We start from the raw sequence: 23,641 nt of genomic DNA, 5'->3' as shown, positions 1-23,641 counted from the left end.
AGGAGCAGAGGACTGGTGACTGCAGGGTGGACCCCTGGGCCCACAGGGCTCCGCCTCCAGCGCTCACCCTTCCTTCTGTTCTCTGCTAATCATGGCTATTCAAACGTTTTCTCAGAAGTCTTAAGTAACCAGCACTAGCAGGAAGCAACAATTTAGTAAAGGTTTTAGAATCCTGTAATTTGGGCTTGAGGATGAAGAACTTTTTCAAGATCTTCTCCCAGAACAAGAAGAGCCAGTCAGGAAGGAACAGTGGCATTCTCCTTGGACAAACTTGAGGACTTTGCCCATCCTCCTCATCCTGCTCCCTCTGCTCTGGGCCTTCCTCGTCACACTGTGACTTCCATCCTCCACTTTCCCCCTGTGTGCTTAGTCGCTCAGTTGTGTCCAGGCTCTTTGCGACCCCATGGACTGTTGCCCACCAGGGTCCTCTGTCCTTGGGAATTCTCCAGGCAAGAATACTGGAGTGGGTAGCTGTTGCCCTCCCCAGGGGATCTTCCCAACCCAGGGATCGAACCCAGGTCTCCCACACTGCAGGTGGATTCTTGACTGTCCGAGCCATCAGGGAAGCCCCACCATAAACGAGCTCTCAGATCCTTCTCCAACCTCTGAAAAAAACCCATACAACAGACACGCACATTCACTAATGTGCCTCCAGGGTACCCCAGGCACTGGTCTGACTCTAGGACAGAGCCCTCCTGGGGCTGACATTCTTCTGGGCAGACAAAGGCGAGCCAAGTAAACAGGAAAATATACCCCGGAACAGGTGGAGCTGGATTTGACTGGGCTGGAGTTTTGCCAAGTGAATACAATCTAGCAAGTTTGAGGTATGAGAGGGGAGGGTGTGGACAAGAGAGGAGTTGCAATAACTAACCGTGGAGTCCAGGTGGGGAAAGGAGGAGAGAAGGGATCTGAAGCGGGCGGTGAAATGTGGTGGACTAAGGGGCCCGCGGGAGTACGGGCTTGAACAGCTGAAGAGAGGGTTGAACATGGGATCTTCAGGGGGCCTCAGGGTTAAGTGTGGGGCTGAATAGTGGGCCAGGGAAGACGAGGTCACTGCAAGAGAGCAGGCCAAGGAAGAGGGAGGCCAGGGCAACAGTGGATGGGGTGAGAAGATGGCAAAAGCACAGAGCTCAGTGGCAGGACGGGGTGGACAGGGGACAGTGGGCTGGGAGTGAGAGAGACCCTTTAGGACCCTCTGGGTGTGTGAGCCCGCCCTCCTGGGTTCCCCATCTCTGTGAGTAAACGGCTTTGTTTCAGGCCTCCCCTCAGTCTCAAAAGTCTGGCTCAAGAGTTAAAGACTGGGAAACGTGAACACATAGAAACAAAGAATAGCTGTTGGGCTGGGAAACTCATAAAAATTTAGGCCATAAATCAGCTACATAGCAGTCACTGAACTCCCAGTTCCCTGAAAGATACAGATAACGATGTCTGACACACATTCCTAAGCTGTTTTTATAGAAACCAGACACTCCTCCCACCTACCCCACCCTCTACCACTGATGAAAACTGCTGACGGTAAGCACACACTGAATCTCAGGCTGGTTGGGACCAGAAGGTTTATGATGTTGACTCCTGAAACATCACCCCATGACCTCACCACTCACCAACAGACAAAAGAGCTGATCAAGCACCTTGCCACCCATACCCCTAATATTGCCTTTAAAAACCCCTCCCTGAAGGCCCCTGGGGAGTTTGGGTCTTTTGAGTATGAGCTGCCCATTCTCCTTGGTCAGTGACAGCAATCAACACTGGACATTCTTTGACCACAGCCTGGTGTCAGTAGCTGGTTTCACTGTGCGAGTGGACCTGAAACAGGAGGGGAGGGGGCAGGACACAGCCTTTAAAAGAATGACATAGCCTGAGGACACAACATAAACTGAATAGATCCAAGTCAACTTCCACTAGACTTTGGTCCTTGGTATAAGCTGATCGTAACACCTCAGCAAGCTACATGACACACCCACAGGGGCCAAGACCAAAACTGGGCCCAATTCCTGGAGATCTCCACCTCTTTCCCAAGGTGGTTGGAATAATCCTCCCACTCATTAGCCTATGAAATTACCCAGCCCATAAAAGCTAACCACAGCACGTTTTGAGGTGGCCCTTTCCTTCTGAGGTGGCCCACACTGTGTCTGTGGGGTATGTCTCTCTCTTAATAGATCCACTTCTTACCTATCACTTTGTCTCTCAATGAATTCTTCCTGCAATGAGACAAGAACCTGAGCTTCATTAGGTCCCGAAACCAGGTGTGTGATCTCAGTTGGAAGACCATGGATTTGGGCTGGGTTCAAGTCCCAGACATGTGGGTTGAGTCCCAAACTGGGTTTTGGGTGGGTTGGGGTCCTGACACATGGTTTCAAGTCCCAATCTGAGGTGAACGACATGCGTGTATGCTTAGTCGCGTCTGAGTCTTTGCAAAAGCCTTCCAGGCTCCTCTGTCAGCCTTTCAGGTTCCCGTCATGGGATTCTCCAGGCAATAATACTGGAGTGGGTTGCCATTTCCTCCTCCAAGAGATCTTCCCGATTCAGGGATTGAACCTGAGTCTCCCGCCTTGGCAGGCAGATTCTTCTACCACTGAGCCACCTGGGAAGCTCTGAAGTGAATGGTTTCAGGTCAGAATCCAGGTTTAGTAACAGGAGCTGAAGACCCTCAGATGATTCATATAATAGTGATGGTGGTGAGAGGAGGAGTTTGTAAAGTCATATTTAATAGTGTGATTTAATGTTACATTTGCAGAAAATCCCTTTTGCTTTTGCTATAAGAACTATAGAGAAGGAAGCTGTTCGTAGCAGGAAAAGCAGGCCTGAGCATTAAAAGGTTGAGCAAGACCTGGGAGTATCTTGTTTCATCCAAGATCAAAGCTGTCAGCCTAAGGGATATAGTTCTACTTGTGTAATAGTAAGCAACTCTTAACTGGTAGGAAGGTATTTAGCTTTTTTTTTTCAATATTGATTATTTATTTGGCTGCACCAGGTCTTACTTGCGGCATGCAGGATCTTTTAGTTGTGGCATGCAAACTTGTACTGTGACATGTGGGATCTAGTTCCCTGACCAGGACTGAACCCAGGTCCCCTGCCTTGGGAGCATGGAGTCTTAGCCACTGGACCACCAGGGAAGTCCCAAGGTGTTTAGTTTTATAGGTGAAGGATCTTCCTCTTTTGTTTGCTTGTTTTTCACTGCTTGTCTTGTGGGATCATTAGTTCCCTAATCAGGTATTGAACTCAGGCCCTCAGCAGTGAAAGCTCAGAGTCCTAACCATTGGACTACCGTGGCATTCCCCCAAAGACCTTCCTATCATCCCTAAAATACTAAGCAGAGAGCCATCATTTCAACAGTCTTAAAATGATATTACAATGACAATTTATTAGTGTCATATATTAAAAGCCACTGATTGAGTCAGTGATATAGGCTAGTTAAGAAAGTGGGCTCTGCTTAGGTTTAAATCCTAGCTCTGCTACCCACCACTCATTTAACCTCATTTATATGAAGGGGATGGGGCCCCCAAGGTGGCGTTGGTGGTAAAGAACCCACCTGCAAGAGATACAGAAGATGCTGGTTCAATCCCTGGCTTGGGAAGATCTGCTGGAATAGGAAATGGTAACCCATTCCAGTATTCTTGCCTGGAAAATCCCCTGGCCAGAGGAGCCTGGAGGGCTACAGTCCGTGGGGTCGCAGAGTCGGACTCAGTGGAAGCAAATTAGTACACATATGAGGGGATAAAAATGTCACCTGCTCCTTCAGCTTCTGAGAAGTATATGCAGAGAGGTTCCCTAGGGTGTTTGCGAACTCAAAAATGTTGGGTAGGTATTCTAATAATCTTTCTAATCTTTATTGGCAAATAAATAAGAAAATAAGGCTTGGAAGGTCCTGGCCATTAGTATTTCTGTGTATGGAAAAACAGCCAGAGAGTAAGACTGTGACAAGGTTCCAACCTCAGAGTGTGGCCCAGGGGGAGTGAGTCTGGGAGTAAGGGGCCCTGGATTTCCATTCCTCCTCAGCCTGAGGCCAAAGCCAAGTATGGCCAAGGGCAAGACAAGGTGGCTCTGAATCTCAGCTTACCCAGCTTAAAGTGGGGACGATCATCCTGCCAGGCCCACATAAGGTTGTTCTGAGGACCAAATGAGGAAATGTTCCATGAAGTGAATGGTAACTCAGTTCACCTGTGTTGAGTGCCCCACCTACTGTGTGCTGAGCACAGAGGTTTGGAATTCAGCCTACCCACTCCCCAAAGAAGTACCCAGAAGACAGGACATGTGCCCAGATAGCCAGAGTCTATGGGAGAAAGTGCTGCTGCTGCTGCTGCTAAGTCGCTTCAGTCGTGTCCGACTCTGTGCGACCCCATAGACGGCAGCCCACCAGGCTCCTCCGTCCATGGGATTTTCCAGGCAAGAGTACTGGAGTGGGGTGCCACTGCCTTCTCCGGGGAGAAAGTGCTAGGAAAGTCTAATTATGGAAGGGAGAAGTCTCTTTATGGTTGAGTTGATGGGCAGATTCAGGGGAGCACGTATTGAACAGTGCCCAGCGCACTCAGCGTCTCCCCTTCTAGAGCCTCATCTAGCAGATGTACGTGCTCATGCCGGACGACCTAAGGTCAAGGCTGTTCACTGTTGGCTTTATTGCTGCACAAGTTCAGAAGCCCCCTGAAACGCCTACCATAGAGAGCATACGTGGGCTCTCTAGCAGAATAAGGAAAAGCTCCTTGTGAACCAACATGTTTCCTTCCCCTTTCTCTGGATGCTCTCAGGCTCTCAGACCCTCAACTTGCATCTACCACAGTCATGATCAGGGCTTCCCTGAATGAGCTTCCCTAGGTAACAAAGAAAGCTATGACCTGCAGGTAAGTCTGTACCCCACTCCACCCCAAGCCCCAGGGAAGAGTACTGTCCTCCTTTTGTAAAGAAGCTTATGGGGCCTCCTTTGGCCCAGGCTTACCAGGGCAGCACAGCCAATAGGTGCTGGGCTGGGATTTGTCCTAAGACTTCCTCGTTGATTTATGTATCTGCCACCCCCTCCCCTTTGAGGCTATCCATTCTGTAAGGGTGGTGGTCAGTTTTCTTTTCCTTTCCTTGGTGAAAGTGTTAGCTACTCAGTCATATCTGAGTAGTCATATCTCTAGGCATATCTCTTGGAGTCATATCTCTTGGAGACCCCATGGACCATAGCCCGCCAGGTTCCTCTGTCCATGGGATTCTCCAGGCAAGTATACTGGGGATATTTCCCACCAGGAGGGATTGAACCTGGGTCTCCTGCCTTGGAGGCGGACTCTACCATCTGAGCCACCAGGGAATTCTTGAGGCAGGGATGGTCATTAGGAGGAGATGCCAGGGTAGGCATCCCTAAGGAATCCGTTTGGGGGTGGGGTGGAGAGGGGGTGGAGCAGGGCAGCAGACAAGTTGGCTCTGGGTTGGTTCAGAGAGGAGGGGGGAGACACATACCATCACCTGGGAGAAACAAGGCCGGACAGACACAGCTCCCATCCGCGGGACTCGGGAAATTAAGGGAATTTGCCAGGAACAGACGGACAAGGGGGCCAGAGGGGAGCAAAAACGATCTTCCATTTTCATCTAAATGGCTCAGAAATTTCCTGTGTAAGAAACCTACACACAGACTCCCTCACAGACGGACACACTGCCCCACCTCTATACAAAGCTATTCATCGCAGAACGGATTGTAAAACAGTGGAGACAACCCAACATCTATCAATAAGGAACTGGTTAGTCAGATTTTCATACCATGGGACACTCTTCAGTCCAAGAAAGAAGGAGGAAGTCTTTGCCGCTCTCATAAGGAACTGTTGTCAAAATATATTTTAAGCAAAAAAAAAAAAAAAATGCAATGGTGCATAATCAGGGAAATAAAAAGTTAAATCACAATGAGTTATGTATCAGTCTGTAAAATTTTAAGAACTGATGATTCCAAGCATCGGCAAGGGAGTGAAGCAAAGGGAACTCTCAATCAGCTGGCAAGTATGAGAACCGACACAACCACTCTGGGAAACAGTGTGCCTTTATCTATTTGAAGCTGACAATGTGTTTCCCCTCAGCTCAGCTCAGTTTCTTCGGTCGTGTCCAACTCTGTGCGACCCTATGGACTGTAGCTCGCCAGGCTTCTCTGTCCATGGGATTTCCCAGGAAAGAATACTGGAGTGTGTTGCCATGCCCTCCTCCAGGGGGATCTTCCTAATCCAGGGATCAAACACACGTCTCCTGCATTGCAGGCATATTCTTTACCAACGAGCCCCTGGGAAGCCCCATGTGTGTTCCCTCAGTTCAGTTCAGTGGCTCAGTCGTGTCGGGCTCTTGGGGACCCCATGAATCGCAGCACACCAGGCCTCCCTGTCCATCACCAACTCCCAGAGTTCACTCAGACTCACGTCCATCGAGTCAGTGATGCCATCCAGCCATCTCATCCTCTGTCGTCCCCTTCTCCTCCTGCCCCCAATCCCTCCCAGCATCAGAGTCTTTTCCAATGAGTCAACTCTTCACATGAGGTGGCCAAAGTACTGGAGTTTCAGCTTTAGCATCATTCCTTCCAAAGAAATCCCAGGGCTGATCTCCTTCAGAATGGACTGGTTGGATCTCCTTGCAGTCCAAGGGACTCTCAAGAGTCTTCTCCAACACCACAGTTCAAAAGCATCAATTCTTTGGCACTCAGCCTTCTTCACAGTCCAACTCTCACATCCATACATGACCACAGGAAAAACCATAGCCTTGACCAGATGGACCTTAGTTGGCAAAGTAAGTTGGCTTTTGAATATGCTATCTAGGTTGGTCATAACTTTTCTTCCAAGGAGTCCCTAGGTCCCTACAAATGCCCCACAGAAATCCTTACCCCAACCACCCCCCTAAATATACACATACACCAGAAGAAACAATTAAGAACATTCATACCAGTGCTGATTCTAGTAGTAAAAAATTGGAAGTAACCCAAATGTCCCTAAATAAGTGTAAAAATTAATTGTGGTATTTTCATATGATGGAATTCCATACCAGAGTGAAAATGACTGATATCACATGTCTGAACCTCAGGACCCTTAATCTAATCATGGCTGGGATACAAGCAAGCTGTAGAAGATTGCAAGCAATACCCTTCCCTCTTTTAAAAATCCCAAATGGTAAGACACTACACAATACTTTTTGCATGATGACATAAACATTTGGCAGGACTAAAAAGGAAAAAAAAGGCATAATAAGCCTAACATTCAGGATAGTATTTAGGAGAAGAAAAGGTGAAGGTGAGAAGGGCCACAAAGAGGATTTTAAAGAGCCTCCTTCCTTGTGTAGGAGAGGTAGGTAGGTACCAGGTGGTTTATTGTATCATGGGTTTTTAAAAATTATTTATATGTATTGTATCCTGGAGAAGGACATGACAACCCACTCCAGTATTCTTGCCTGAGAATCCCATGGACAGAGGAGCCTGGTAGGCTACAGTCCATGGGGTCACAGAGTCGGACACGACTGAGCACACATATATATATAGTATAACTACTATTTTATATCTAATCAACATTTAATAAAAACAATTCTAAAGCATGAGACTTGGGACTTCCCTGGTGGTCCCAAGTGGTTAAGAATCTGCCTGCCAATGCAGGGGGCACAGGTTTGATTCCTGGTCTGGGAAGCTCTCACGGTGCACAGCAGCTGAGTCCGTGTGCCACAGCTACTGAAGTCTGCGTGTGCTGTGCGTACCGCAATGAACAGTAGCCCTCGCTCGCCACAACGAGAGAAAGCCTGTGCACAGCAGTGAAGACCCAGAGCAGCCGTAAGTAAATACATAATTTTTTAAAAAAGATAACAAAGCTTTAAATAATGAGGCCTAGATCAATGTGAACAGTGAGCTACCATTTGTATAAAAGAGACATACACACACATATGTGCACATACACCAATATTAAACTACCTCTGGAAGGTTATACCTATGATCAGTAAAATCAGTTGCTTCTGGGAGGGGAACTAGGAGGCTGGGGACAAGAAGGGAGACTTTCCTGAGGATTTAAAATTTTGAATTACATATGTCAATTGGAGTTAAAAATAATAATAAAATGTGAAGAAAGACAGAGAGCAGAGAGGGGAGGAAGGAAGGGAAGGGAGGAGGGACAGGGGCAGGAGGAGGAATGAATGGCAGGGCTCCGGGGGCCAGAACCTTCTGAAACCTTGTGGGTGTGCCCAAATCTCAAGCGGAGCCAGAAGCCCTGCCAAACAGCCCAGGGAGGCCTGAGTCCTCACCCCCCAGCTTGGCCTACACCCCAGTATGCTCTTGCACCTAAAGACAGGGCTGGTCTCCATGAATGCCCACATCAATTCGGCTCTGCAATCTTTTGTTTCCAGAGTTCTGTTTCCAAACAAGACTCCCTCCCCGAGTCTCTTCCCCTGACCCTGAGGTCTTATCTCAGAACTTTGGTAACGTGTGATCTGAGCAATTCCTCTGAAGTCGCTTCCCTGAGCCTTCATCCTGTTTGGCTCTGAAGTGTGCATCTGTGTCACCAAGGTCAGCCAAAAGCAAACGGGCCCTTTTCATCCCCTCTTTCATCCCCCTCTCAAGGACTCAGTGTCCTTTGCCTACTGCCTCATCGAGACCTGCTTGCAATTCTTTATCATGCTGAATACCAATAACTCAGAGGAAACCAGGGTCACAGGTGTCCCCAAGGATCACAGCCTTGAGACGTAAAGGCATGAAGTGCTAATGGAACTTCAAGCATCAGCCATTGGCGGGGAGGAAGGATTTGGTTGCAGTGTGCCCGGGGTGCCTTCTGCCCTGCTTGTATACAGGATGCCTCAGGGGTGAAATACTGGTGATGAGGGGCTGTATGAGAGAGGCTCAGTCCCCCAGAGCCCAGTGGCCAGGGATGAGGATGAGGGGGCCAGGGGGGATTGTGTGACTCTGAACCAAGAAGATCCTTATTCCCCAAAGAGCCAGTGCAGGGATCTGCGTGGCTCTGTAGCAGAGTTGGGTGCTAAGAGAAGGCTGTGCCACACAAGACAGGATTAGCTTTCCCACCTTACGCATCCCCTCAGTGAGGGGTTCTGCGGTTGCAAACACCTCAGCTGTTCATACCTCTGCCTTGGAAGCAAGGTGGTATCACAAAGGAAGAAAGAAGCCAGGCTGTATGGTAGCACTCAGTGGAAGCTGTTCAGCAAGCAGGGCTAGCGCCAACGTCACGGGCTGACAACACGAGTGTTGGTGATGATGTGGAGCACCTAGATTTGTCTGCACGGCTATGGGAGAGTAACCATCCAACCAATGGAAAACCGGTAGAACCTTCTAAAGCTAGCGATTCTACTCCTGGGGATTTTCTGTGTCTACCAAAAGACCTATATGAGAACGTTCACAGCAGTGTTACTATGACAGCTCAATGTGGAAACAACCCAATGTCCACCAGCGGGAGAATGGATAAACACAGCGTGGTGTTTTTGTGCAATAGAATACTACCCCAAACAAGCACAGTTACGTGCATGACATGGATGGAGCCCAGAGACATGATGCTGGACGAGAGGAGCCGGACACAAGGCACACATTGCATGATCCCATTTTACAAAGTTCTTCAACAGGCAACACTGATCTCCGCTGTGGAGATATTGACTGGGATGGAACACGAGGAACTTTCTGGGAGGAAATGTTCTGTACTTGGGTCCTCTGGACTGTGAAGCTTGGATGGGTGGGGAGACTCTCTTCAGGGCCCCTATTTAACCTACACACTCGCCATTAATGTTACATCCCCAAACTACCTCTATGCCCCCTCAAACGGGCCAATATAAAGAAGGAAGAGGAAGGAACTCAGCCATTGCTTCACAAGTGAGGAGAGTTAGACTGAACCCACCTCCAACCAGCCTTATAGGTGCCAAGGAACATGAGGACATGTTCTGTATTTTAATCTGGTTAAATCCGTGGCTTCATGGATGGAAACAAATATAAAAACTCAGATTAAAGTTTGTGTATCTTAATTACTGTATGTAAAGTTATATCAAAAACAACAAATATTCTTGGTCTGCAGCCCCATTGCTCTGGCTCCTGGCCTGCCTGCTCGGAGCAGGGCACGCCCACCTTGCAATGGCCATTCATGTCCTGTGCTGATGCCGCCCCAGAGCGCAGATGGAGCTTCTCACTGGAGAAGAAAGCATATGGCCATCTGGGGGCCACCTTGCTCACAGGTGTTTGAACATGGGGTGGAATTTGGTCTAGACTGGTTTCCATAGAAATGTACCCCAGTAAGAAAGTTCTTGGGATGGAGAACTATAGCTCCCATTCGATTTCAATTGTTAGAGTCTACAGACACTCCAGTACTCTTGCCTGGCAAATCCCATGGACGGAGGAGCCTGGTAGGCTGCAGTCCATGGGGTTGCAAAGAGTCGGACACGACTGAGCAACTTTACTATCACTTTTCACTTTCATGCATTGGAGAAGGAAATGGCAACCCACTCCAGTGTTCTTGCCTGGAGAACCCCAAGGACGGGGGAGCCTGGTAGGCTGCCATCTATGGGGTCGCACAGAGTCGGACACGACTGAAGTGACTTAGCAGTAGCAGCACAGACATCTTAGCAAAATAAAGGGAACAAGCAAACATTAATGGGCAATGGTTGGCATAAGCCAGCTCATGATACTCAGCAAGAAAGGGTAAGTTAAATTCGGGCAGAAAAGTTGTTGGGCCTTGTGTTCCCGTCATGCCGAGCACTTCTGCAGTGACTGCAGAAAGCTACCAGCTGACTTCCCAGCTATCCAATACAAGAAACTAAAATACATGCTCTATCTAGGGGGGGAAAAATGAGACTATAAGGAAATTACATTAAAATGGTGGAAATGGTTATTTCTGGTGGTTAAAATAGTCTTACTTTCTCCTTTGTACTTAGAAAAAAATTTTCCCCCAAATTATATAGCAATGAACAATCTTATATTCTTTTGTGACCAGCTCAGATAAAATCCTTCTTGGGTCCTCTGGACTGTGAAGCTGGGATGGGTGGGGAGACTCTCCTCAGGGCCCCCATTTAACCGCCACTCTCACCCACCAGGAGCCATCAGTGTTACAGCCCCAGACTATCTCTATGTCCCCTCAATGGGGCCAATATAAAGAAGAAGGGAAGAGGAAGGAACTCAGCCATTGCTTCAGAAGTGAGGGGAGTTAGATTGAAACCACTTCCAACCAGCCTTATAGGTGGCAAGCAAAGGATGTACCATGTTCTTTGAAATATTAACAATAACCTTTCTGAAATTTTGGGGACATCTGCCTTTTTCTGTCATGTAGCCTGTGAGTCCTGGCCCTCTTAAGAATATTAAAATTATAGACAATACTAAAATATATATAGTATAGCATATAATATATATATATTTTTTTTCTTCACTCTTTAAGGGAAAGAACAGAAGGGAACCCCCAGTGCCAAGGTCAAGTCAGAGCCCCCCCTCCAGCTGTGGCCCAAACACGTATCTCTTTGGCCCCTCTTCCCCACCATACAGTGAGGCAGAAACTTCTTCCTCATCTTTTGGAGAAATCATTTTCCTCCTCCAAAGACCTGCTCCCCTTGTTCCTGGTAAAGGCCAGACTGGCTGCAGTTGGCAGGGCCAGATGTTCACCCTCCTTGCCCTACAGACACCATGGACTGCCTGTGCAGCCAGGGGCAGACAAGTGCCCCTACATCCCTGTCCCAGAGCCCAGCAGTCCTACAGCCTACCCCCTCTTCTCTCAAAGTCAAAGCTCACAGCCTGGCCAGGTCAGGAGAGCCAGACAGGCAAATTCACACTCAAGTGTTAATGGCAACCGTGGCATTAACGAAAGCGACCAAGCTGACCAGGGTCTTGGCACATGCTTTTAATATTTTTTAACTTGTTAGGAAAGAAGAGATTTTCTCTACCTAGTCAGAGTGCCCTCACAAGCTCCAGTATTGTATTTCAGATTTGAGGCTATGAGTTTTAATCATAGCATTGATAAAAATAAATCAAGGAAACTTCTACTCACCTCAAGGGCTCTGAGAATGTGCGTGGAGAGAGCAGGAAGTGCTGGGTTCTGGTCCAACGCTGCCTGTTCCTGCTCTGTGACGCTGAGCACAGCTGACCTGCCTCTCTCTGTGAAATGAGTTGCTGGGGGGTGTGCGGTGTGTGGCTAGATGACTCTTAGGGCTCAACACTGTCCGCATGAGGCCCTCCCTCCTTGGGGACTGGATCCCTCTGAAGGCACTATCTCCAACCTGTCCCCCAGCCCCAGTCTCTAGATACAAGGAGCTTTTCTGTGCTCTGTCCTCCCCCCTTCTCCTTGACCATTCTCCTAACTACCCTGATGGGCTTCAGTGACCACACATTTCTGTCACCTGCTCCTATGTTCCTAGGGAACTCCAAGTCCAGTTCCACTTGTTTGCTGGGGGCTTTTCTCACATGTCCCACAGGCAACATAAACTCATCAAAACCTACTCTTCCTTCCTCCTCACCCGCAAACCCACTGCTGGTCACTCCAGCCACACAATGACCCTGCATAACACTCCTTTTTGACTCTGATTATCAGTCTAATTAGTCACCAAGTTTTAATCAAGTTTCCTCCCTATTCAAATCTTTCAATGGCTGCTGCCACCTACCATGTACTACTGCCTCACCCGGGCTTCGGGGTCCTCTATTACATCAGTCTCAGAGAGGTCCAGCACCATGCGTGAGATCACACAGCAAGTCAGTGACAAGGCTGTTAATCCCAACACAAGGCCTCACTCCCTAAGGGGATGGCGGTTACTGGAGCTGGAATACACACCAAACCTCCCAGAGGCCACCATTTGTTTAAATTGCTTCATCGGTTTACAGTGACTTCCTTTTTATCCCCCCCCCCCCCCCCCCGTTTAGATTCTACTCATCTGGTCATTTTTATTTGCTTATGTTTTATAGGGTGAGCTTGTAATTTCTCTCTAAATTGCTTTTATAATTCAAAATAAAAATTTATGTATAGGTATTTTTAACCCCAATTTTCAAGGCTTGAAATAATTGTTTCATTCTTCTGGAACCATTTTGAGAGTTGTCTGCAACGTTTATAAATCAGGTTGTTAAGCATCCTGCACCCTAACATGTAATACAAGAGCTATCAGTACATTATATTTTGTTAATGTTATACCAGAGTGAGAACTTTTATACTTTAGTGACTTCAATGATAAGAATTTCTAAAGCCCTGTGGAGGAGGTGACTCCTGTATCCTCCAGCCACACACTGAGACATGTAACTCGCAGCTGAGCAGAGCAGCCAGGCAGAACCAGAGGGAAAAACTATCCTAGGCCCATCAACAGAGCAGTTGGCCCCAGGGAATACTCCTGCTTCTGCTCAAGATACTGCTTTCCAGAAATGGTGGAGCCAGAGCCACAGGGAGGGGAAGGAGGTACAGAACAGGCCAGCATAGCCAGATCCTTGTCCCAGGATTCTGCCGTCATTTCTTGGCTGGCTGATCTTGGACAAGTCTTTTAATTTTGCTGGTCTGTTTCCCTGTCTGCAAAATGAAGACTGGGTAAGCTCAAGGTTCCCTTCTAGTTGTAAAAGATACCAGGATCATGTTCTGCCTCTCTGAGTCCTGGCTCGCCCTCTATAGAAGGGGGACAGCAACAATGACAGAGGAGGTGGGAACAGCCTAGAGTCTCTAATTCTGCAAGCCTGGTGAACAGGTGCCTGGTTTGTCCAAAGGGCCATGTCTCCTGCTGAATGCGGAGCACATGCTCCTGAAGGAATGTGGCCACAGGGCAGCTGAGGTGTGGGAGGCAGGCTGGACCTTCCACAACTCCCAAAAGGCAGCACTGCTAGGGAGGAAAACATCAGAAGCCATCCTTGCACCTCTTCCAGGGGTCCGAGAGACAGACAGACAAGCAGACAGACAGAGCACTCTCCAGCTGGGAGTCTGCAATGGCTAGGCAACCCCATTCTTAATGCAACCACTGATGGCCCTGGCCTCCTGAGGAGGGAGAGGGCTGCAGAGATTAGGAGGAGAAGGGCAGGCCCCACTGACAACCATAAACACACACAGCGGCTGCTGCCCATTAGAACATTTATTTCTCAGAGAGAAAATAAGTTTAAGACAGTCATATTATAGTAGGTAAAATTAACTTTTGTATTCTTTACAAGCATAGATTTTTCTCTGTTTATTACCTCTCTTATACCATCTGTTATAAACAATTCTAGAAAGCAAATAAAGTTACTTTCTACAATAAATAGAGCATCGTGTGCTTCACAGCAGACGCGACTGAGACACATAGGCCCCATGCCACAGCAGGATCTGAGCCGTTTCCCGTTCTAAAAGAGCAGTTTTAAAAATGAGACTCAGAGACGGAAAGATTCAAAGAGACTAAGAAAAAGAAAAAAGGAGAGAGAGACTAAGAAAGAGAAAGTGTTGGGAGGAAGAGACACACAGAAAGAGAAAGCCCCAAGATCTTACAACACAGGTTGAGACAAAGGTCACAGAGTCCACAGCCGACCGACTACCTGGGGAGGGGGGACGTGTTGGCTCCTTTAAATAAAACACACTGTGTGCATTTAAAATACTCAGCCACACAATGGAGGACTCCTGTAATGGAAACTACAGGCCTGAATAATTTAGAACAGTATTTTACAATTATATACACTATGTCCTTCCCTAGCCATAGGCATTGTAGTTTTATTATTGTACAAAATCCAAAACCCCGTCCTTTATTATGTTATAGAGAGTTTTGTTGGTTCCCTTTTAAACTCTGGCTCGTGTCCCAAATGTATAAGAAGTCGTGGCGGTTGGTTGGTTGTATTTTTAAAAAGTCAAGTGCGTAAAAATGGCAGTGATCTCCCCAGTGACTTCATTTTGTCCAAAACTCCCCTATGAAAAATTTAAAACAATTAAAAAGAACGTCAGGTTAAAAATCAACATGGCGATCAGTGGCCGGCAACCTGGCCCTGCAACTTTGGTGCTTAAGAGGTGAAAAGAAACATCAGAGAACAGACATCGAAGCCTCTGAAAGTTGTGTTGGTTTGTCAGTCAGCATTCCCCCGTTTCACAGTTTTTTGTTTTCCCTTCTGTTTTTGAGAAGGTAAAGGTGGCGAGGGGGTTGAAGGAAAAGAGGGAAGGGGACAGAGGGTTTGAAAGAAAAGTGCTGCGCTCCCTGGAGTTAGGAGCAGCAGAGGCTGGGCAGGGCAGAGCACAGCACAGGAAGATGCTGGACTGTAGGCCCCTCGTCATCCCTGGTGGTAATGAGAGCCTAGAGGCTGCAGGGACACAGAATGAAAACCCATGAGGAGGCTAGGAGGATGAAAAGAGCAGACCTGGCCAAAGGGCACAGCTTCACAGCCCGCAGAATCTACGTGGACAGATGGCCACGGGCACCAGAAGCCTGGTCTGCTGATGGGAGCCCGCCCAGCCTGAGCCCACCTCTCTGCAAGGCAGAGGCCCGAGGCCCCGCCTCAATCCCAGGGGGCAGCTCTCACAGTCTGGCCTCTGCTGTTTGCCTGTAGCACATATAAGGGGAGGGGAGGTGTGCTGGTGAAGGGGTCACCCAAGTGGTAGCTAGCAGCTGGCCTCAAAGGGAATGAGACATAAAAAGAAAAAAAAATCAGTTTGGTGATGGTTTCTGTCAGTTTGGCACAAGAGAGAGCTGGGAAAGGAACACAGGAGAAACAGAGGCTGGGCAGAAGATGGTTCAGGCAAGAGGCAGAAGGAGGGTGATGGAGGGAGAGAGGGTGAGCTCCGTGGGATTCCCGCAGGACCCGGGTGTATCCACAGCACCTCTGGGGTCAGCGTTAGAGCCTCGCTCACCCTGAGGTGTAGTTAGCTGGGAGTGGGTTGGAGGGCACCAGGCACACCCTTGAGCAAGCCCAAGACCTCTTGCTTTCCAGGGCCAGTTTATCTCCGTGGCTGGGCCCAAGCCACACAGCTGTTTCTACTTCTAACTGGTTCTTCAGTGGACCAGCCCCGGGGGAGCTTGGGTGGGAGTTTTTGGCACAGCAGGCCCACCAGGGGAACCACGCAGTTAGTCAAAACTGGGGCCTTGCCCGTGGGGAGGACACAGCCCAGTCCCTGGCCTGCCATGGGAGGGGGAAGCTGCCAGCCGTATGCCCGGCTGGGGCCGGAAGAGGCTTCTCTGTGCCCTGCAGGACGGAGGCAGGGCGGGCCCCCCCTTACAGGTAGCTGGAGGTGACGAAGGAGTGGGGCCCCCGCACTCGGCTCAAGTGGATCATCGCGCGGTCGTAGGCCACCTGAACTGACTTGCGGATGCTGGTCTTGCGGCCTTCCAGCATCTTGAGCTTGTCCACAGTGTCTTCCACACCCAGGGGCAGGACTTTGTCCCTCGGAAGCCACTGCCTAAAATATAAGCACAGTAAGAGGCCTGGACCATAGTGGGTCCCACAGGAGGCTCCTCTGGACCCACTTGCCCATGACCAGCAAAGCCAGGGGGAGGGGACAGGGAGAGGGAGGCAGACTGGGACGCTGCGGGCAGGCGGCCACAAAGGGACTTATTTTGTAGCCAGGCCCTTACTTGGGGCCCAGGACACTTGGCTTAGAAGGCTGCTGGAGGGAAGCCCATGTGCCCCTTGGGAGACTAGCTAAGCCATCTGGAGGGCTCTGAGCCTCGCCCTGCGTTAGGGAGTCAGGCAGCTATGTCGAAGAAGTGGAGCTGATGCCAGGAATCAATGAAATGATTTCTGGTGGGGCCTACACCTGTTGTTTTTAAAAGATCCCTGGGTGAGTTGAACATATGGCTGAGAGCCCAGCCTCTGGAGCCAGATCCTGGTTTATATCCCAGTTCTAGCTATAGGTTCTTGGCTTTCTGAGCCTCAGCTTCCTCATCTGCAAAATGGATTGGGAGGGGATTAATGAAGATTTAAATGAGGATCAAATGAAATCACTCATGTAAAGCAATCTGCATAAGGACATGGAGTAAATGCTCGACAGATGATAGTCATTAGCTAGTCCTGCCTCCCCACTCTACAGAAGCAGGGGTGAAGGAATCCTCCTGCTGGCCTTTTTAAACCAAGAGCAGACAAGCCCCTTGGAGTGCGTTCTGCACTTCCCACAACTCCCCACCCACCCAGGACTGAGACACGCATTCCCGCAGCCACTGGGAGCAGTGGCAGATTATAGGCTCTCAAGTGAGTCTCTCTCCAGGAATCACCCCCACCAGGGACAGCCAGCATTCAAGGCCTGGTTGATGTTGGGGTACAGGGGCACAGCCCCCATTTCTAACATCTCTAATGAGCTCAAACAGATCAGCTGTGGCCTCTGCAGCAAGTACACTGCAGTTCAACTGCTTCCTCTGCCTAGGGCTGCACTCCTCACCCTTCATGCCCACAGCTCTTCCCAAGAAACGTCCTAACACAAATCTCCATCTCAGAGTGCTTCTCAGAGACTGATATACCAAACCCCTCAGTTACCATTAACACTATTCATCACTGTTATTCCTAACACTAAATTACTACTATCATGGCAAACGCAGAGACTAGCTGCTGGCAGGTAACCTTTTGCTTTCAACTGAGCACAGAGGCAGAGTGGCTGAGTCCACAGCCCTGTGTACCCTCAGCACGTCAGCATTAAAACAGCATCCCAGTCAGGCTCCCCAGCCTGCGTCCTGGCACACCCTCCCAGTGGCAGCACGCACTCACCAGGTGCGTTTGTTGTCAAAGAAGAGGACAAGGAAGAGCTTCTCTCCAGCTTCGGCCTGTTTCTGCTCGCCCAGCTTCAGCACATCCAGGGGGGGAACAGGGATGGGGACACCATTGTGCAGGAGGCCCTCCCGGGGCATCTTGGGGTCGATGATCTGAAAGCAGAGGGGAGAGGATTCAGCAAGGGGCGGACAGGGTGAACTGTGCAGCCTGCTGCAGGACTAAGCACTGAGCCATCCTACACCAGAGCTATGCAGCAGACTGGCCCTGCCTGACTCGGTGAGGGAGGGGCTGACCTCTTCCAATGACCCTCAGTACCCCAAATGTAAATCTCGACTCCATCTCCCCAGACACCGTTCTAATCCTTGAGCTCTTTCCAATAAGAAAGCTTGGGCCATCAACTCTCAGGCCCCAAAGCTGAAAGAGAAGTTTGGGAAGCCAGGGTCGGGGATTATCAGAAGTGAGTGGACTGTCTCTGACGTCCAGGTCAGATAGATAAACGCGTTCCTCCCAATGTCCCTTAAGGGAGAGGAGTCGAGGTCATCTATTTCCCTGCCAATTTCCCTTTAGAACCTGTATAATTCATTTCGAACTCTCAGGGGCCTTCCTAGACACCATGGCTGTGAAAAAGGTTTTGCCTCAGCTAGAGGGTCCACCCCCTCGGTTTCACCTAAACATATTTTCTGGTTACCCACCACCTTCCTGTCTATTATCCTTCTGGTATGTAGACCAGATACAACTTTAACATCCCATGGTAAGATTAGAGAGAAGCCAAGAGACTGAGCTTGGAGGGCTGCTGGAGAAGGGAGAATGATGTGGCTGGAAACAAGGGCCACTGCAAAAATCAGTCCTTGAGGCTGCATGCTCCACAGGGGCAGGGGCTCAGCAAAAGGCCTGGTGGCATCAACACAACAATAACTCGCCAGTCTACAAGTACTGACACTTACTGAAGCTCCTAACTAGTCGCATACCATCTTATTTCTTCTCTTGCTAATGCTGAGAAGTCTGCTGACAAGTATTAGCCTACAGAGGAAAATGCCAAGCACAGAAGGATGCAGCTGGCTGGGACAAAAACCAGGCACCTGGACTTGGGGCTCGACTGCCCACCACCTCTTGCACAGCCCCTGCTATGGCTGATAGTCTCTGTGCACCAAGGCCAGGGAGACTTGGAAACTTACCGAGGAAGCAGCTTTCCCCAGAGATGGAAAAATCGTAATTCCTATACCCTGTCCCAGGGGGCCTCTTCTCATAATAATAAATTGCTCTATTTACTTCTGGGTGTCTGCCAGCTTCCTTACATCCGTTTCAAGATAAGCAGCTAAAAGCAGGTTCCCTGGTTAAGAGTTTACTCCAAGGAAGAACCAACCCTACCCTGCCCCCAGCTGTGTGATTTGATAAAAACTCTTACCTCCCAGCCTGTCTGTCCCTCCTGGGACTGATGCTAAAGGTCCTGATGGGAACCACCAGACAAGCTCTCCTGAGCTTCCTCAATCACCAACAGTGGGGCTAGTGCCTGGCTGGGAAACTGGGGGCAGACTGTGAAAAATGTCCCCTCCAAGGGCAGAAGCAAGATGGGCAAGTCTCCCTCTTAAGGAGAGGTTGCCTCTCTTTTTAAAGAAGACAGAGGCAAATGTACTCCAAAATAATAAATAATGGGCCACACTCACTCAAATGTTTTGCAGATGTAAAGTAACATGGAAATAACGTAAATATGTAATTTTTACAGAAAAACTTTTTTTAAAGAACAAGAGCCCCAGAAAATTAAAAACCACAGTCACTATATGTGCAAGTACATAGTTAAGTACATAGAGGAAAATGACTGGGAGAATACAAACCAAAATAAAAACAGAGGTTGTGTTCAGGTGGTGGGGTTTTCAGGTGGTGGCTGAATTTAATTGCAAAAGAAAATTACAATTAAGAAGATAATTAAAAAGGAAAAAAAGAGACTAGTTTTAGACTGACTTGTTTTGGGAGATTTAAAAAGATAAAACCAAACTTGCATAGCCTTAATCTCTCCTTCAACAACTAACCTGGGGGTCTCACCGAGAGCAGAGGGCAGAGCCTATGAAGGCAGCCCCAGCCCAACCTCTCCAGCGCTGGGTCACAGTGTGGATTTCCCTCCTGCCCCTGCTAAGGAGAGGGGAGGCTGGCAGCATGGGTTCTGATATGACTCCAACAAGAGGTATAACCTCTGGGAGCTACAGTTTCCTCACAAGTAGAAAAAAGATCAGAGTTCTTGCACTCTTTACCTGAAGAAGCTGCTGTGAGACCAGAAAGAGCCATAGACACAACTGAGCAAGGAGAAGCTCAGAGCTGTGTGTGCACACATAGGCTGGCAGGGTGGTTCTCAGCTCCCACTACAGATCATTGGAGACATTTAAAAAAAAAAATATTCATGCTTGGGTCTGGTTTCAGAGTCCAATATGGTACTTCTGAGATGGGGCCTCAGTATCTGCATTGTTTAAAAAATTCCCCGAGGTGATTCTGCTGTCTCAAAGATTAGAATCAGTATTTACCAGGGCCAGATGGACATGACCTTCCCAATCAAGGTGGTAAAAATAGAACTTTTAGCTATTATTGGTGGGAGTATAAACCGGAAAGTGAAAGTGTTAGTCGCTCTGCTGCTGTTGCTGCTGCTGCTAAGTCGCTTTAGTTGTGTCCAACTCTGTGAGACCCCATAGACAGCAGCCCACCAGACTGCTCTGTTCATGAGATTCTCCAGGCAAGAATACTGGAGTTGGGTAGCCATTCCCTTCTCCAGGGTATTGAACCTGGGTCCCCTACATTGCACACAGATTCTCTGCTGAGCCACCAGGGAAGCCCCATATAAACTGGGGTTGCCCCTAACTTTCTAAGGGGCAACTTGGCAATTTGCATCAGAATTTTGCACATGCCCCAAAGAAGACATTCCTAAGAGTTCTTCACTGTAAAGAAATAATCATAGACGTGCACAAATGTTAAACTACAATGATGCTTACTGCTGGCTGTTTGTCACAGTGAAACATTCAAAATGATCTAAATGACTGACAAGAGAATGGTTAAAATAAGGTACATGCATACAACTGAAGATGACGCAGCCATGACAGTGATGCCGATAAACAATGTTTGATGGCATGAGACACGCACGCTCATGGTGTGCTGTTAAATGAAGGGAAGGTTAAACACCACATGGTCTAATATTTATGCATTAAACAACAACAACAAAAAAAACAGGGCTGAGGGTATACATCAAGAGGTAATCTCTGAACAGACGGGACTGTGGGTGATTTTGAACTCAGTGGCTCAAAACACAGGCTCAAACAGTGGCTCAAAACAGGTTTTGACATCACACATTGTCAAATTCCAACCCTGCCACTTAAAAGCTAGATGACCATGGCTAACAGATCTTCAGTATTTTCCCCTACAAAATGAGAATAATCATACCTTTCTCCATATTTCAAGGACTTAGCATGACAGATGTTTAGCCAAACAGCTAAGCATTATTAGCAGATTTTATAATTCTCTACAATGAGCACATACAACTTTCATGCATAATAATAATTTTTCCATTTAGCAAATAAATATATTCTATTAAAACCCTTAGAGCCCTAGCCTCTGTGTGCATACTGTAACCTATTTTAAGTACCCTAAGCCTAGCTGGTGTGACCCACGCAGGCTGGGATAAAACCTCCCTCCTGCAGCTAAAGGCACCCTGACTCCCAAACACACTCTGCTGGCTTGATCCAATCAGATAAGCCCTCAAGGCAAGGTAGGGGCCAGAACCCCCCAGGGGAGGGAGAATGGAAGGGCAGACTCACCAAGGCAGGGTAGGAGGGGTAACCTCGGCACTTGGCCCACACCAGCTCCAGGGGCTCCAGGTCTCCGCGGTCTTCAAAGGGCATCAGGAGGCTTCTGCCTGGGGTGGGGGAGGGGAGGAGACAGGAGGGCTTGGAAGAGTGCCCAGGAGGCCTGCCTGGGGCCTCCATTTGACTGAAGCAGTCCAGGAATGAGTCAACAACATCCCCTCCACCCTTCCTCTTCCCTACCCTCTCCTGAGTTCTTAAGACTAGATTCTGAAAGAAAGAAAGTGAAGTCGCTCAGTTGTGTCTGACTCTTTGTGACCCCATGGACGGTAGCCTACCAGGCTCCGTGATCCATGGGATTTTCCAGGCAAGAATACTGGAGTGGGCTGCCATTTCCTTCTCCAGGGGATCTTCCCAACCCAGGGACTGAACCTGGGTCTTCTGCGTTGCAGACAGACGCTTTACCGTCTGAGCCAAGACTAGATTGCTGCTGCTGCTAAGTCACTTCAGTCGTGTCCGACTCTGTGTGACCTCATAAACGGCAGCCCACCAGGCTCCCCCGTCCCTGAGATTCTCCAGGCAAGAATACTGGAGTGGGTTGCCATTTCCTTCTCCAATGCACGAAAGTGAAAAGTAAAGTGAAGTCGCTCAGTCGTGTCCAACTCTTAGCGACCCCATGGACTGCAGCCCACCAGGCTCCTCCGTCCATGGGATTTTCCAGGCAAGAGTACTGGAGTGGGTTGCCATTGCCTTCTCCAAGACTAGATTAGGGGTCAGCAAACTTGGTCTTTAAAAGGTCAAATAGTACATACTTTAGGTTTTATGTGCTACATGTCTCCACTGCAGCTACTCAACTGCTGTTGTATCATGAAAGCGGTCACAGGTAATTCCTAAATGAATGAGCATTGCTGTGTCCCCATAAAACAATTTCTGGACACTGAAATTTGAACTTTATATAAATTTTTGTATTTCAAAATATTAATATCATTCTTCTTTTGATTTTCAATCATTTGAAAAAAAATGTAAAAACCACTCTTAGCTCATGAAAGTGAAAGCGTTAGTCACTCAGTCGTGTCCAACTCTTTGTGACTCCATGAACTGTGGCCCACCAGGCTCTTCTGTCCATAGAATTCTCCAGGCAAGAATACTGGAGTGGGTTGCCATTTCCTTCTCCAGGGAATCTTGCCGACCCAGGGATCAAGCCTGGGTCTCCCGTATTGCAGGCAGATTTTTACCAAGTGGGCCAACAGGCAACAGGTTACAGTTTGCTGACCTCTAAACTAGAACCCTAGGTTGATGTTCCTTGAAAAAATATAACTGCTTCATTACCAGGAATACAGACTATAAGGCAGCTTGGCAAAGCCACAGACTGCTCTCTGGGCCTCCCTGACTGGTGGGCCTCCGGATGACAGCTTCGTGGAAAAACATGCCTAGGACAAACATCCCAGAAAAACTAGTTGCTAAATGAGTTCTTTTCTGACAGGGCCACCCCTGGCTACAGGTCACCTTGCTGCACAGCACTCAGCAGAGGCTCTCTCTGTGCCTGTTTTGTCAGAATCTTGCACAGGTCCTGGGGCAGGCACATGTCTTCAGATTTCTTTGTTCTCCACCTAACCACTAGCACACAATGGGTCCTTCACAAACATCTCTGAACACAAAGAGGAACCTCCCTTCCCCTTCCCAGCCTATACACTAGCAATGGTGAGGGGACCACACTCGACTAAGGAAAAATGCCCAAATTCCACAGAGTAGAAATTATGTTCCTAAGGAAACAGTACCTCCCATGTTTATAATTTTTTAAAAAATGTATCACTGGTAATGAGGTCTTGTTTTCTACCTACTGAATCAATAGCAATAACCACAAAAAGATAAAATCCAGCATGATTGAAGAGTCAGGCTGTGGGGACACTGGTGCAATCATATACTGCTGAGGAAATTGGGGACCAGTCTAATCCTTTCACAATATAATCTGGTGGCAAGTCTCAAGAGCCGTAAAAAAAAGTATGAACCATCTGTTCCAGTAAATGCTTTCCCTGGGAATTTGTTCTTAGAAAAATAACTTTTAAAATGACTGAGAGGCATTTGGACAAAAATATGGGTTCACTGCATTATGTATTGTGTTAAAAGTTGGAAATAACCAAATGTCTAACAATAAAACAAGTAAGTAAATGATAATGCATTGACTGGAAAGTTAACATTGAAAAAACAAAAATATGAAAGAGCATGAGTTCTGCTTTAGCATTCTGTTAAAAATGTGCCTGAAATAAATGGAAGGCAACGTAGAGAAATGAAG

General features: G+C 48.2%; 1 protein-coding gene across 4 annotated transcripts in view; it reads right to left on the bottom strand.

Annotated features, from left to right (window-relative positions):
- Positions 1-13,972: 13,972 nt before the first annotated feature.
- The window catches only part of BRPF3 (bromodomain and PHD finger containing 3), a 35,916-nt gene continuing 26,247 nt past the window's right edge, over positions 13,973-23,641 (bottom strand). For 3 of the 4 annotated variants that reach the window (XM_024983479.2, XM_005223317.5, XM_005223318.5), the window contains exons 11-13: positions 21,364-21,461; positions 17,567-17,721; positions 13,973-16,268 (exon numbers count right to left, since the gene is read on the bottom strand). In XM_024983479.2, coding sequence (XP_024839247.1) covers positions 16,085-16,268; positions 17,567-17,721; positions 21,364-21,461 — 437 coding nt within the window. In that variant the 3' untranslated portion in view covers positions 13,973-16,084. The remainder of the gene's footprint in view (positions 16,269-17,566; positions 17,722-21,363; positions 21,462-23,641) is intronic. The other variant, NM_001205627.3, reaches the window with a different exon arrangement.

Source organism: Bos taurus, chromosome 23 (assembly GCF_002263795.3).
Source record: "Bos taurus isolate L1 Dominette 01449 registration number 42190680 breed Hereford chromosome 23, ARS-UCD2.0, whole genome shotgun sequence".
Classification (NCBI taxonomy): Eukaryota; Metazoa; Chordata; class Mammalia; order Artiodactyla; family Bovidae; genus Bos; species Bos taurus.
Note: the sequence above shows the minus strand (reverse complement) of the source record. Positions and strands in the feature narration are given on the sequence as shown.